General features: G+C 42.6%; 5 protein-coding genes across 5 annotated transcripts; all 5 read left to right on the forward strand.

The window, feature by feature from the left end:
* The first annotated feature begins 4,493 nt into the window (after nt 1-4,493).
* On the forward strand, nt 4,494-4,805 carry LOC140546986 (histone H4). The gene has a single exon (XM_072670472.1). The coding sequence runs from the start codon at nt 4,494-4,496 to the stop codon at nt 4,803-4,805; it is 312 nt and encodes a 103-aa protein (XP_072526573.1).
* An 881-nt stretch (nt 4,806-5,686) lies between these two features.
* On the forward strand, nt 5,687-6,061 carry LOC140547056 (histone H2B). The gene has a single exon (XM_072670574.1). It carries the CDS (start codon nt 5,687-5,689, stop codon nt 6,059-6,061), a length of 375 nt encoding a protein of 124 aa, XP_072526675.1.
* Nucleotides 6,062-10,244: 4,183 nt separating this feature from the next.
* Nucleotides 10,245-10,868, forward strand: LOC140547014 (histone H1-like). Its single transcript, XM_072670500.1, has one exon. It carries the CDS (start codon nt 10,245-10,247, stop codon nt 10,866-10,868), a length of 624 nt encoding a protein of 207 aa, XP_072526601.1.
* Nucleotides 10,869-11,412: 544 nt separating this feature from the next.
* Nucleotides 11,413-11,799, forward strand: LOC140547153 (histone H2A-like). Its single transcript, XM_072670736.1, has one exon. It carries the CDS (start codon nt 11,413-11,415, stop codon nt 11,797-11,799), a length of 387 nt encoding a protein of 128 aa, XP_072526837.1.
* Nucleotides 11,800-12,074: 275 nt separating this feature from the next.
* Nucleotides 12,075-12,814, forward strand: LOC140546967 (histone H3). Its single transcript, XM_072670446.1, has 2 exons — nt 12,075-12,108; nt 12,390-12,814. The coding sequence occupies exon 2, from the start codon at nt 12,404-12,406 to the stop codon at nt 12,812-12,814; it is 411 nt and encodes a 136-aa protein (XP_072526547.1). The 5' UTR covers nt 12,075-12,108; nt 12,390-12,403.
* Nucleotides 12,815-16,023: the final 3,209 nt, after the last annotated feature.

Below are 16,023 nucleotides of genomic sequence, written 5' to 3' on the forward strand. Positions count from 1 at the left end.
AACAGACTTAAAGCTTAGCCCTGAAACTCCATCAGAAGCCTAAGGGGTAGGTCTAGCCAAACTGCTTCCCCTCACCCTGACTTCATCATGAGCTCTACACTTACTTTGCTTACCACAATGTCTTTCCATATTTCTTTATCATCCACTAACTGCAACATATGATAAAAGCAACATTACTTAAAGCAACATTAACTCCCTCTGTGTTTATCTAATCTAGCATGACTTTTATTAGAAGATGTAAAGCGAGCCTGAGAAATCCAAGGGGTAAACATGTAGTTTTAGTTGGCCTCATTAGGAGCTTTTCCCTTGTATGCAATAATATACCATTTATTCGATTTGTGTTTGTTCTTTCTTTCTTTAAATGTCTCTGTGGACACTATATCTTTAACTTGTAGTGTATTAGATTAACGACTACAATTCCCATGATGCCTAACTAAAGATTTTTTTGCACCGATGGTGCGTATGCTTTTCGTAATTGTAGCTTTGCTCCACTGGCCTCTAGCTCCTTAGTCAGGTCTTGATAGCAGATGAGCGGTGTTCTTTATTGATTTATGATTATTATGTTAACCTCAATATAAGCTGATAAAACCTTGCCAAATAAAATTATTTTTGCACAGATTTAATTGTGTGGGTATGAGACATGTTAGTATTATTCCTACATTCACTTCTCATTGGTGAAGATCTTCTCTAATGGCCAATGTCAGTGTTAACACTTTACTGTACATCCTATACATTTGCACTCCTGGACACTACTAACACTTTATTATTATTACTTAATAATACAGTGTTATTATTAAATTTTTATGTATCGTCATCTGTCCACTTCATTTCTTATTTTTCATAACTGCACTGTCCTTCATCTGCAGTTAGTTTCAAATGCATTTTCACATGTATTCTATTTATCTGTCTATCTATCTATCTTGCAGTGTGGGTTCTAACTAGACAAAGGACTCCAAAAGTCATGTTTGTGTTTTTAAACCACAGTATTGACTTTGTCCTCATGTAACTCATGTATAGTGTAACTGGGTATCTCAGTATCTTCACCTGGATTTATTGATCCAAAACTGTAGTTTAGTGATGTCAAGGTTCAAATGTTTAAAGTCATGTCATGTTGAATGTTGTGAGGGAATACGTCTGAAAATATATGGAACCTGGCCTGGCAGATACATATTCTGACCACCAGATGGCATCACTACTCCATTCACGTTCTGCAACTACATAGTCTTAGGGCCTAGCCCTGAAACTCCATCAGAAGCCTAAGAGGTAGGTCCAGCCGAACTGCTACCACTCATCCTGACTTCATCATGAGCTTTACACTTACTTTGCTCACCACAATTTATTTCCTTCCTTTCTCTTCCACTAACTGCTAACCAATATGACTTTAGAAGAAGATTTATTAGAAGATGTATAGTGAAAACCTGAGGAATCCAAATGGTGTGGGTTTAGTTTAAGTTGGCCTTGTTTTATTTTATGTGCAGAAATATGTCAGTGGTGGTGGTTGTGTGTGTGTGTGTGTGTGTGTGTGTGTGTGTGTGTGTGTGTGGGTGTGTGTGTGTGTGTGTGTGTGTGTGTGTGTTAGAGAGAGAGAGAGAGAGAGAGAGAGAGAGAGAGAGAGAGAGAGAGAGAGAGAGAGAGCTTGATGCATACTTATTCAATCTGACAGAAAATACAAACCCTGTACTGGTTTGTGTTTGAGCAATATGTGTTGACAAAGAAAAAAAGAACAAATTACTGGTTGAATCTATAAAACACTATGCTTCCTTTAAGTGTGTCTATGTCAATGTGTCAATGACACAATGTGTCTTTATCCTGTAGTGTCAAGATCAAGGACTACAATTCCCATGATGCCTAACTACAAGTTCAGCCTATTGACACACGTGCCATGTATTAGGACTAATCACGTGTTGTTTTAGAACGTTTTCGAAAAGTATAGATGACGTACAGTGTTTTATTGATTCAACCATTCATGTGATCCGGCTCTTTAATTCTTGAATTTGATTTATTGTTGTACTGGGTTGTTGGCGTTGTATTTTCTAAACGTTGCAAACCCTTTGTATGTGGATTTACTTGTTCAATATGTTGTCATGGAGCCTGTCTCTCTCTCTCTATCTCTGTCTATCTCTCTATGTATACATATCTATCTACCTACCTACCTTCCTACCTACCACCCTCCCTCTCTTCATCTAATGATGAAATCCGATAACTGCACGTCCAGTCACAGTAAAAAGTAAACCGTGTGCCATGGTGTACAGTAGTGGGCTGATCTCAGTGTGTGCTTGTTTTATGCTTGCAAGGTCGTAACCCTAGTACTAAATAGCCATTTATGTCATTTATTCAGGCATTCAGGTGCATTGAGGGAGGACACGTACTCTTGTCGTGTGTGTGTGTGTAATAATCGCTACGCACGTTAGAATGGCGTGATGTAGTGTGACTTTGTTGTATACGAGACCGAGGCGCACATGGCGACAGCCATCAGAGGGGAGTGGACGGCTGACCGAGGTATTTGTCGTGTTAAGACCTATGTTAACTACTTTTAATGTTCATACATGTGAAACGTCGTCTTTACATGACGACATGTGAGTCATTACACTTTGCGTTGCTTTGTGGAATAGGCGTGAGCTGGAGACTGGACCTGGTCAGCTCCGTTGTGTCGCTGTTGGCACGATAACGTTTGCTAACTTGCCAAAAATGAAGTGGATACTGAAATCCGATAAGTCGATTTTGCGGAGAGCCTAAAGTTGTACACCCAGTCACAGCAAATCGACGTAGAACTGCCGTTGCTGGATCTATGTGTGGAGTTGTACATAGCTTGGAGCCAGCTTAGCGATTAGCAGCGTGGCTAACTCGGCCAGCATAAACAGTAAAGCACAAATATGAGCCTAATTATGAGGGGTCATTATTTATTGACCACAGTGCAGTGCCACATGCGGAGTTGTAGCATAAAAGTACGCAATACAGCCGTGATTTGTGGCTGTTGAGTGATTTGAGTTAACTTGCTTTTTCAGGTCCACACATGAGCTAACATAGCGATTAGCATGCTAGCTAACTCGGATGGTACAAACAATAGCATTACGCCAGCGAGTGTAAATACCTGTCAGATAAATACACACTCGCTCGAGTCAGTCAGGTTTTATTATGAAACCGTGTATATAGCTAGCAACATTTTATACGTTTACTGCCGTGGTTGAAATCGAGAAGCCACCTCGGAGAGTAGCATGATGGCTAGGTGTCTAAAAATTAATCACAAAAATAACGATATTACGGACACGTGCGTAGTTCTCTATATTGTTATTTGGAGCAAGTGAGGGAGAAACAGTCGTGCTTAAACCCGGCTACCAGCAGCGTATCTTCTGGTTTTCAGAGCTGGGCGGCCTGTGTAGCTTGCTAGCTAGTGTTTTGTTTACAAAAGATTATTTTCGTTATTAGCTAGTTGCCGAAACGGCATCGGTCAACCGAAAAAACGAACAAACAAAAAAACAATGCAATTTCGCTCGTTGGCCAATAGTTAAACAGTAAAAAAGCTCAGAAAAAGCTATGACATTAGAACCGGAGTTGCACTGTCCAATTCCCAAGCAGCTCACTACTCCCTATGGAGTGCACGGTGTCACGAAAAAACGCTGTGCACTAGGGAGTAGTGGAGTGCGGTTTAGGATCGCCCCAGGTGTACGAAGGAAGACTTCATGCATGGAGCATGGGGTGTCATCCTGTGGTAAAAGATAAGATAAGATAAGATAAGATAAGATAATCCTTAAACACGGAAAGATTATATATATATATATATATATATATATATATATATATATATATATATATATAAGATTATATATATATATATATATATATATATATATATATATATATATATATATACACTTGGCGTTATTATTGTAGTAATTGATTTTTAGAAAACAGTGCATAAATGTTTATTTACAAAGGCCACATGGCCCCTATCCACTTCTTACAGTGACTCAAAGTAGGCTCATACACAGCCTCACTAAACAGTTCATCTTATGCCTAGGTCACTGAATTGTATGAATTTATTCAGTTATTTATTTATTTAAGATTTCGCCATAAGACCAATCTATTTCAGAAATGATTTTAGCTCTTAATTGCAGTTTAGGTTACTTCGTCATTATATGGTCAAGCAGGTCTGGAGCTAGGCTGTAGGTTTCAAAGCTAAATCATGTTGAGTTAAAGTATTCACAGTGAAGGTTATGCATGATCCAAAGTGTGCTGCGTTATTTTGAACATGAGTACATCCAGAGAGAACGGAATTCTGGTTGACTGTATTTTGTATGGCTACCCACTCAGTGGCTATACAGCAAAACAAGCGTTCTGCACACGTACAGAGTATGAGGCGGAGCTGATGTACTGTGACGTCGCTCGGTTCCCTTGCTTTCATTTAGGTCCTATAGAGGGGTATAATTGGCGTGCCTCGGGTGCTCCAGCTTCATAGATTCTCTTCTCGTCGACTGAGAAAAGAAGCAGCTAGGATGTCCGGCAGAGGCAAGGGCGGCAAAGGCCTTGGAAAAGGAGGCGCCAAGCGTCATCGTAAAGTGCTTCGCGATAACATCCAGGGTATCACAAAGCCGGCTATTCGCCGTCTGGCTCGTCGTGGTGGCGTCAAGCGTATCTCCGGTCTGATCTACGAAGAGACCCGCGGTGTGCTCAAAGTGTTCCTGGAAAACGTGATCAGGGACGCAGTCACGTACACTGAGCATGCCAAAAGAAAGACCGTCACCGCTATGGATGTGGTGTACGCCCTGAAGCGCCAGGGACGCACTCTGTACGGATTCGGAGGTTAAACGCTCGGCCTGAACAGCTCTAAACCCAACGGCTCTTTTAAGAGCCACTCACAAATCCAGCAAAAGAGCCTGTTTCTAATCTTAGCTTGTTTGTTTCAAATAAGGCAGTTTCCCGGATACTCTGTATTAAGAATGTAATATACGGGAAGAGTACATATATGTTACTTTGTATATATGTATTGTTTTACACCCCCCCGTATGCGTTGGTAAAATCAGAACTATACGTCTTAATAAATCCTGATAGTCGCCGTCAACGCCGCTGTGGCGAAAAACAGATTAAGCCCTGTAGATTAAAAATGCGCGGGAAGGCGAACAAAGAGTTGATCATATTTGTTTGTTTCAATAAAGTCAATGATGGTGGTTATGAATCTCCCGGTTACTTTGTTAAGAAGCTCATTTTCAGGAGGAAAAAACATAATTTATATATAATATTTATATATATATATGACATTATATTCTTATATAATAATGTGATTATTATATAAGAATACATATTGTTTTCCATTTACCCCGTTTGCGTTGATTAAATCAGAATTATACAGAACATCGCCGTCAACACCGCTTTGGCGAAAAATAATGTGCCGCCTGCACGGTGGGTACAAATGCGCGGGTAGGCGAACAAAGAGAATGCTGCTCAGGGGAGGGGGAAGGGAGGAGGAGAAAAGGGAGGGGAGGGGAGGGGAGGGGAGGAGAGGGGAGGGGAGGGGAGGGGGAAAGGGAGTGTGGGGGGTTGGGAAGAAGCGAGCGGACAATTGTTGTCCAATGGTCGTACGACGGCATTCTAAAGGCGGTACCTTCTTGTATTAGAATGCCAGAGTCTAAATAATGTGGGAGCTTATCGCCTCCTCCTCATTCTTCAGTCTTACTCGACGAGGAGCAGTATGCCTGAGCCAGCTAAGTCCGCGCCCAAGAAGGGATCCAAGAAAGCCGTGACCAAGACGGCCGGGAAAGGAGGCAAGAAGCGCAGAAAGTCCAGGAAGGAGAGCTATGCTATCTACGTGTACAAGGTGCTGAAGCAGGTCCACCCTGATACCGGTATCTCCTCTAAAGCGATGGGCATCATGAACTCGTTCGTGAACGACATCTTCGAGCGCATCGCCGGTGAGTCTTCCCGTTTGGCTCATTACAACAAACGTTCTACTATCACCTCTAGGGAGATCCAGACCGCTGTGCGTCTGCTCCTTCCCGGTGAGTTGGCCAAGCACGCCGTGTCCGAGGGCACAAAGGCCGTCACCAAGTACACGAGCTCCAAGTAAATGGTGATAGCGGCGTAATCCAAACCCAACGGCTCTTTTAAGAGCCACCCACGGTTTCTTCGAAAGAGCAGTTTTATTCAAGAACAAAGTCGCCGATGGTAAGCTATAATACTAATTATTATTATTAATATTATTATTATTTTTTTTTCCCCCATGAGTGCTTCTGCAGCCATTATTGTAAAAGGAATGCCCTTCAGTGTATGTATGTATGTAAATCAACTTACTTAGTTGTTTGTCTGCATTTAATTGGTATAGTATACTAAGATTCAGGGGCAGAGCAGCAAACTAAAATACTGTGCCATACTAACTGTATGGCGTGGGGTTGTAATGCTAAGTGGGATAAATGAAGCTGCACATCACCTGTGAAAGACCAGTCCAGAGGAGATCAGCCTTACAGGTGGGGAATAGTGAGGCAGGAAACCATACTAGGGTTGACTTGAAGCCTAGAACTATACACTTGATCTTTGTAATGAAAGCTGTCTAGTATATATAACCAGGCATACGGTTAGGAACGAGAGGATATAAGTATCTCCACAAGCTTTTTTTGTTGGGTCACAGAAGGGTGAAGTTATTCAAAGCCTTAGGTTTATGGTGAGATTTGAGTGAGCAAGAATAGGTTCAGAGCTAGACTTTTGATGTAGAGGGTCGGAGCGAGGCAAAAGGACGAGGGTAGAGTAAGTAAAATAGTATGGCGGTCAAAGGCCTCAGTTTTATGATGAAGGTGGATTGAGTTAAAGTGACGGTGAGTTTAAGCCTTTGCCTTAGGATACAAAGGAAGGTTCAGTAAAAGTAAGTTTCAACATTAGCCATCAGCCTGATGATTTGGATACACATGGCCTCGGCCTACTGAGGAATGCACATCTAAGTAGAATGGTCATGACTGCATGGAATGGGTTAAATGAAAGTAAAAGTTTAAAAATAATAATTTGGTGTGTTGCTTATTGAGATAGAGGGAGGGATGGGGTTAATTTGTTTTAGGACAAGAATGAGATTGGAGTTGTTTCATGTGAGGGGTTTGAATGAGGATGGAGTGATTTTGTTTAATGGTTGGAGGAAGGATGGTGTTATTTCATTTTAGGTTTTGTGAGAGAAGGTGGTGGGGTTTGTATTAGAGTATGAATGGAAATGGGTTATTTTATTTTGGGGTTAGACGGCGGATGGGGTTATTTGGTTTCATGGTTAGAATGATGTTAAGGTTATGTTGTACTAGGTTAAGAGGGAGGACAGAGTTATTTTGTATTAGGACTACTTGGTTTGGTCACAAAAAGATGAATTTGGTTGAAGCCTTAGGTTAATGGTGAGATTCGAGCGAGCAAGAATAGGTTCAGAGCTAGACTTTTGATGTAGAGGGTCGGAGCAAGGCAAAAAGACGAGGGTAGAGTAAGTAAATTTAGGTAGCGTAAGTAAAAAAGTATGGCGGTGAAAGTGTGTTTAGTGCAGATGTGATCTAGGAAGAGTGAGTAACAGCAGCTTTGTAAACGAGGCCTCAGGTTTATGATGGAGGTGGATTGTGTTAAAGTGACTGTGAGCTTAGGCCTTTGCCTTAGGAAGGTTCAGAAAAAGTGAATTTCAACATTGGCCATCAGCCTGATGATTTGGATACACATGGCCTCGGCCTACTGAGGAATGCAGATCTAAGTAGAATGGTCATGACTGCATGGAATGGGTTAAATGAAAGTAAAAGTTTAAAAATAATAATTTGGTGTGTTGCTTATTGAGATAGAGGGAGGGATGGGGTTAATTTGTTTTAGTACAAGAATGAAATTGGAGTTGTTTCATGTGAGAGGTTCGAATGAGGATGGGGAGTGATTTTGTATAATGGTTGGAGGAAGGATGGTGTTATTTCATTTTAGGGTTGGAGAGAGAAGGTCGTGGGGTTTGTATTAGAGTATGAATGAAAATGGGTTATTTTATTTTGGGATTAGACGGCGGATGGGGTTATTTGGTTTCATGGTTAGAATGATGTTAAGGTTATGTTGTACTAGGTTAAGAGGGAGGACAGAGTTATTTTGTATTAGGACTATTTGGTTTGGTTCACTAACAGATGAATTTGGTTGAAGCCTTAGGTTAATGGTGAGATTTGAGCGAGCAAGAATAGGTTCAGAGCTAGACTTATGATGTAGAGGGTCGGAGCAAGGCAAAAGGACGAGGGTAGAGTAAGTAAAATAGTATGGCGGTCAAAGGCCTCAGTTTTATGATGAAGGTGGATTGAGTTAAAGGGACGGTGAGTTTAAGCCTTTGCCTTAGGATACAAAGGAAGGTTCAGTAAAAGTAAGTTTCAACATTAGCCATCAGCCTGATGATTTGGATACACATGGCCTCGGCCTACTGAGGAATGCACATCTAAGTAGAATGGTCATGACTGCATGGAATGGGTTAAATGAAAGTAAAAGTTTAAAAATAATAATTTGGTGTGTTGCTTATTGAGATAGAGGGAGGGATGGGGTTAATTTGTTTTAGTACAAGAATGAAATTGGAGTTGTTTCATGTGAGAGGTTCGAATGAGGATGGGGAGTGATTTTGTATAATGGTTGGAGGAAGGATGGTGTTATTTCATTTTAGGGTTGGAGAGAGAAGGTCGTGGGGTTTGTATTAGAGTATGAATGAAAATGGGTTATTTTATTTTGGGATTAGACGGCGGATGGGGTTATTTGGTTTCATGGTTAGAATGATGTTAAGGTTATGTTGTACTAGGTTAAGAGGGAGGACAGAGTTATTTTGTATTAGGACTATTTGGTTTGGTTCACTAACAGATGAATTTAGTTGAAGCCTTAGGTTAATGGTGAGATTTGAGCGAGCAAGAATAGGTTCAGAGCTAGACTTATGATGTAGAGGGTCGGAGCAAGGCAAAAGGACGAGGGTAGAGTAAGTAAAATAGTATGGCGGTCAAAGGCCTCAGTTTTATGATGAAGGTGGATTGAGTTAAAGTGACGGTGAGTTTAAGCCTTTGCCTTAGGATACAAAGGAAGGTTCAGTAAAAGTAAGTTTCAACATTAGCCATCAGCCTGATGATTTGGATACACATGGCCTCGGCCTACTGAGGAATGCACATCTAAGTAGAATGGTCATGACTGCATGGAATGGGTTAAATGAAAGTAAAAGTTTAAAAATAATAATTTGGTGTGTTGCTTATTGAGATAGAGGGAGGGATGGGGTTAATTTGTTTTAGTACAAGAATGAGATTTGAGTTGTTTCATGTGAGGGGTTCGAATGAGGATGGAGTGATTTTGTATAATGGTTGGAGGAAGGATGGGGTTATTTTATTTAGGGTTGGAGAGAGAAAATGGTTATTTTCTATTAGGGTTAAAATGAAAAATGGGGTTTTAGGGTTTAAATGAGCTTGGGTTTATTTTGTATTGGGGTTAGAGTGAAGGTGCAGTTATTTTGTATTAGGCTTGAAAAAGGGCATGATTGTTTTATGTTATGTTTAGAATAAGTTTTGTCTTTTTTTTTTTGTTATTTTGTTTTTTGTGTTTTAGGGTTGGGGGGGTGTATGCAGTTATTTTGTGTTAGGGTTAGTATGAGATTTTTGGCTATGGTATATTGGGTGTGTTACGAGTGCGTATTAGGGGACCTATGGAGAGCCGTTCCGAGTGTGGAAGCGCCGGTGACAAAGACGCATCGACGGTGGAAGTCATACTGCGCACACACGGCAACACTGTGCTTTACACACTCCTCAAGGTCGCCTTGCACGACGAGCAAAACAACGCACCCACGTCTCGGATGCCCAGCACGCTCTCGACGAGGCTCTCCTCCAACGCACCGGATAACACTCGCCCAGTTCGTGGCACCTTTTGTCGCCGTTTTCCACCGATTAGCACGCCAAATGCGCCGCCGCCCGTTCGGCACGCCGGTAGCGTGGCACGCTTCGGTGAGCGCCGTATTAAACGCGGCGTCGTTACGCTGCCCTTCCCGTCTTCTCAACACACGGTGGAGCCTCTCGGAGACGAAAGAGCATTTCTACGCTCGCCAAGTTGAGCTTTCACCCATATTTCGCTCGACAAACGCCGAGAGAAAACACAAGTGCGAGACTGTCGCTGCCACACGGCTGTGCGGCATCGAGCGAGTTGAGTCTACAACGTTCTCATGTGGCTTTTAAGGGCCGGCCCCCTCGCTGCAGCGGGAGGTTCCACAGAACGCTGCAGCAGTTTGTGCTCACTCGCGCTCACAGCAAAGCAGAACAATGGCAGAAGTCGCTCCAGCCCCAGCCGCCTCGGCGCCCGCCAAGGCCCCCAAGAAGAAGGCCGCCGCCCGCCCCAAGAAAGCCGGCCCCAGCGTGGGCGAGCTCATCGTCAAGGCCGTCTCGGCTTCCAAGGAGAGGAGCGGCGTGTCTCTCGCCGCCCTGAAGAAAGCCCTGGCTGCCGGCGGCTACGACGTCGAGAAGAACAACTCACGCGTTAAGCTCGCCGTCAAGAGCCTCGTCACCAAGGGCACTCTGGTGCAGACCAAAGGCACCGGCGCGTCGGGCTCTTTCAAGCTTAACAAGAAGCAGACCGAGGCAAAGAAGAAGCCGGCCGCCAAGAAACCGGCACCTAAAGCTAAGAAGCCGGCCGCCAAGAAACCAGCCGCGGCCAAGAAGCCCAAGAAGGTAGCAGCCAAGAAACCCACTGCGGCTAAGAAATCCCCCAAGAAGGCCAAGAAGCCCGTCGCGGCCGCTAAGAAGGCAGCGAAGAGCCCCAAGAAGGCCAAGAAGCCGGCGGCTCCCAAAAAGGCGACCAAGAGCCCAAAGAAAGCCAAAACGGTCAAGCCTAAAGCAGCTAAGCCCAAGGCGGCGAAGGCGAAAAAGGCTGCCCCTAAGAAGAAGTAAACAGTAACGCCGTTTACCTTCATGTCTTGTTTCTCTATTCAACGGCTCTTTTAAGAGCCACCCACAGTTTCATAAAAAAACAGCTTTTTTCCCCCCTTGTTACTGCATAATGAATTGATTGTTAAAAAAAAAAAAAAAAACACTCAACACAAAAATAGCTCTCATTAGTTTCCCCACACAATAATTATATATGATCAATATATATATATATTTTTGGTTTGGTCATACGTGTTACATTTGAGCGGGAAAGGGAAAGAAAACGCGGGGCACGAGTGGGGGTAAATGTTTCTTTCTTTAACCCGTTTTCTTTCTTCCTTTCTCTCTCTCGCTCACACAGACACACAGCACGAGAGGAGGAGGGGGTCGGGTAGGAAAGCGAGCAGAGGTGGGAGGACGCTAGAGTCTGACGGCGGAAATGCGATTGGCTGTTGGTGCGCGTAGCTTTTAGCCAATAGGACCGTAGGCGATTTTGCTATATCAACGGCGCTCGTTGGCCGGCGTGCATTATTTCAGCTTTGTTCGACGAACACGACTGACGCGAATCATGAGTGGAAGAGGCAAAACCGGGGGTAAAGTTAGGGCCAAGGCTAAGACTCGTTCGTCCCGCGCCGGACTGCAGTTCCCAGTTGGCCGTGTGCACAGGCTTCTGCGTAAAGGCAACTACGCTGAGCGGGTCGGCGCCGGCGCTCCCGTCTACTTGGCCGCCGTCCTGGAGTATCTCACCGCTGAGATTCTCGAGTTGGCTGGCAACGCCGCCCGCGACAACAAGAAGACCCGTATTATCCCCCGTCACCTGCAGCTGGCTGTTCGTAACGACGAGGAGCTGAACAAACTGCTCGGAGGAGTCACTATCGCCCAAGGTGGTGTGCTGCCCAACATTCAGGCTGTACTGCTGCCTAAGAAGACCGAGAAGACTGTGAAGACAAAGTAAATTGGCGCTCTCCGTTGATTTATCTATACACAAAGGCTCTTTTAAGAGCCACCCATTTTTTCTAAGAAAAGTGCTGCTCCTTTACAAACAACACTACATATTCTTCACGTGATTTCCAACTGCATAAAAAAATAATAGCTTTATGAACCGAGTTATTATATAAACACACTGCCATGCAATACACAATTGCCATTTTTCATATATTTCACGTACTGAGATCAACACCCTATGCATATGTGCATGTATACACACATTCTCTCGCTCTCTCTCACACACACACACACACACACAGTGTGTTTAATGTTCGCTGTAATGTACAGTACATTGATTAGTTTGATCATATTATTGTTCTTATTATTATATATTCTTTTAATGCTTTTTTTTTCTTTGTTGTTTTGTATTACAGGAGCCCGCCGTTTTGCTTTTAGGTTTGAAAAGAAGACGCCCAATAGTGTGTCACCGACGCATTGCCGGCCGCCCAATGGGAAACGGACAACTTCAAGACGCCCAATGAGCGGCAAGCGGCTTGAAAGCTTAAAAGCCATGTGAAGCGAGCGAGAGCTCATTCTCTTTCTTTTCCCCGAGAGGAGCAGAGTTCAACGCGATGGCAAGAACCAAGCAGACCGCTCGTAAGTCCACCGGTGGCAAGGCCCCGAGGAAGCAGCTCGCCACCAAGGCTGCCCGCAAGAGCGCCCCAGCCACCGGCGGCGTGAAAAAGCCTCACCGTTACAGGCCCGGCACCGTGGCTCTGAGGGAGATCCGCCGCTACCAGAAATCTACTGAGCTGCTGATCCGTAAGCTGCCCTTCCAGCGGCTAGTGCGTGAGATCGCGCAGGACTTCAAGACTGATCTCCGCTTCCAGAGCTCCGCCGTCATGGCCCTGCAGGAGGCTAGCGAGGCGTACTTGGTGGGTCTGTTTGAAGATACTAACCTGTGCGCTATCCACGCCAAGAGAGTCACCATCATGCCTAAAGACATCCAGCTGGCCCGCCGTATTCGCGGAGAGCGCGCTTAAACAGAGCGCTTCGACGTTTACCTGAAATACCCAACGGCTCTTTTAAGAGCCACCTACCCGTGTCCGCGCCGAAACAGCAAATGTCCGCCTCACCTCGGTGTTGCGTTTATATAATGTAAGGCTATTATGACGCGCGCGCGCTTCTAAGTTCCATAGGGCTGCGCGAGCAAAACCAGCCGTAAGACAGTGGTTGTAAAGTTTAGCAAAAAAAACAACTAATATATATGTATATATATATTATAACGTTTTGTACAACATTTCAAATCGCCATATTTAACATGTGTTTTAATACATATTAATACGTTTCTTTTAATACCTATCAATATGATTATACATATTTAATAGTTTGGAAACAGTTCATTCACCCCAGCAAAAAGTTGAAGCCACTGCTACTTCAGTAGAACACTACACTTTACCCTATGTAGTGTTTAGGCCGGTTTTGGCCTATTACAAACGGCATTTGACATGGATGGAGCGTGGATCCCACCGCGTGGTGAAACTATACAACTGCAAGCACAGTTTCAGAGAGCAATGTATGTGTATATTTATATAATGAGAGCTTGATTTTGGGTACCTACGTTTCATACATATGCAAAATGAGTTTGATTCCATAGAGAGTAAGCGAGACCAGCTGTGGGGCCGCAGTAAAGGAGTTAAGTGTATATTCCGGAGAGGACCACCGTTGTTGTGGGAACGCAGACATATGTCATGGATGGAGCGTGGATTCCATCGTGTGGTCAAACTAGGCAAATGCAAACGTTAACTACGTAGATTTATTCGTGTATGTGTGTGAATGTAACAGCTTTTTTCATTTGATAGATGGTTGTGAACTCCAGTACGTCTACTAAATCATTTGTATTGCGGTGTTATTTTGGTTAGTGTTTTTTAAAGTACATTTTAAAAAATGTTTCTATTGAAGCATACTTCAGTTCAGGGCATTTTAGTAGCCAGCATGGTTACCAGTTCTCATGCTGCCAGGCAATGAAATGGAAACTTAATTTAGGGTAATTTTATACACATTAAATATGATTGTTAACTGCACCAACAAATCTAAAAAGTAATTATGTGTCTTACGTGATGATTTTCGTTTGGGCTTGGGTTTCATTTCAACAATATGCTAACGATAACATACTCCAGACTGTATAATCTCCTTCCACAACTAGATAAAATGTCTTGTTTTGAAGAACGCTTGATAGAAGTCTTTAATAAAGGCACTTTATTAGCCATCATGACAACCAAACAGCATGCAGTTATGTAAAAAGCCACCAATTTACTCACTGCTAGAAGCCATTGAGACAAACTATAGAGTAGTGCACTTCTATGTAGGACCTTTATTTCCTTTTCTTTAGAGCCCTTAAACTCTGTGTATTAGCTTATATTGAGGTTACCATAATAATCATAAATCAGTAAAAAACACCGCTCATCTGCTATCAAGACCTGACCGAGGAGCTGGAGGCCAGTGGAGCAAAGCTAAAATATGGAAAAGCATACGCACCCTCAAATTGGTGCAAAAAAAAATAAATAATAATTTTAATCATTCAAGGCATAGGTAAGTAACAAATGAATACAAAAGTGCTAACAAAAGTGAATGAAAAGCCAGCCGTACTCACTTGTGAATTCGCTTTTTTGATTTTGCTTCTTTAAACGTCTCTGTGGACCAAAAAAAAAAGATTAATTGTTTTACATTTTAACCACACGATGGCATCCACGCTCCATTTACGTACTATGACCACAGACTTAAAGCTTAGCCCTGAAACTCCATCAGAAGCCTAAAAGACTTGACTAGAGAAGTGCACTTCTGTGTAGTGTATACAGTGTAAGGGATTTAGGAAGTGCCCTATTGCAAACGTCACCGTTGTTTTGGTATCGTGGATATATGTCATGGATGGAGCGTGGATGCCATCGTGTGGTCAAACTCGCAAATGCAAACGCTAAAAACATAGATGTATACGTGTATGTGTGTGAATGTTACAGCTTTTACATATGACAGATGGTTGTGAACTCCAGTAAGTCTACTAAGATCTACCAAGGAACATTTGGGCATTTTAGTAGCCAGCATGATAACCAGTTGTCATGCTACCAGGCAATGAAAACTTAATTTAGGGCACTGCAATTTTTATACACATTAAATATGATTGTTAACTGCACCAATACATCTAAAAAGTCATTACATGTCTTGCGGGATGATTTTTGTTTGGGTTTTAACAATATGCTAATGATAAAGTAGGACAGAAATTTTTTTTACTCCAGACTGTATTACCTCCTTCCACAACTCGATCAAATGGCTTTAGATAAAGAATCCTTGATAGAAGCATTCTTTATTTAAGGCACTTTTTTATCAGTTAGGTAAAAAGCCAACAATTCGCTCACTACTATAAGCCATTGAGACAAACTGTAGAGTAGTGCAATTCTATGAATGACGTTTTTCCCCTCCCCCTTTAGAGCCCTTAAATTCTATGCTGTATGGTTATGTGTATGTATGTATGCATCAGCTTATATTGAGGTTAACATAATAATCATAAATCAATAAAGAACACCGCTCATCTGCTATCAAGACCTGACTAAGGAGCTAGAGGCCAGTGGAGCAAAGCTACAATTACGAAAAGCATACGCACCATCGGTGCAAAAAAATCATTTTAACCTGCCAGGTTTAGGTCAAAGACTTTCTTCAAGGCATAGGTAAGTAACAAATGAATACAAAAGTGCTAACAAAAGTGTATCAAAAGCCAGCCGTACTCACTTGTGAATTAGCTTTTTTGTGCTTCTCAAATTGAACTCTTTCTCTTCTTTCTGATTTTGCTTCTTTAAATGTCTCTGTGGACCAAGAAAAAAAAAACTAAAAAAAAAGATGAATTGTTTTATATTTTGCAGATTTACATTTTGACCACCAGATGGCATCCACGCTCCATTCACGTACTACGACCACAGACTTAAAGCTTAGCCCTGAAACTCCATCAGAAGCCTAAGGGGTAGGTCTAGCCAAACTGCTTCCCCTCACCCTGACTTCATCATGAGCTCTACACTTACTTTGCTTACCACAATGTCTTTCCATATTTCTTTATCATCCACTAACTGCAACATATGATAAAAGCAACATTACTTAAAGCAACATTAACTCCCTCTGTGTTTATCTAATCTAGCATGACTTTTATTAGAAGATGTAAAGCGAGCCTGAGAAATCCAAGGGGTAAACATGTAGTTTTAGTTGG

This window comes from Salminus brasiliensis, chromosome 24 (assembly GCF_030463535.1).
Source record: "Salminus brasiliensis chromosome 24, fSalBra1.hap2, whole genome shotgun sequence".
Lineage (NCBI taxonomy): Eukaryota > Metazoa > Chordata > Actinopteri > Characiformes > Bryconidae > Salminus > Salminus brasiliensis.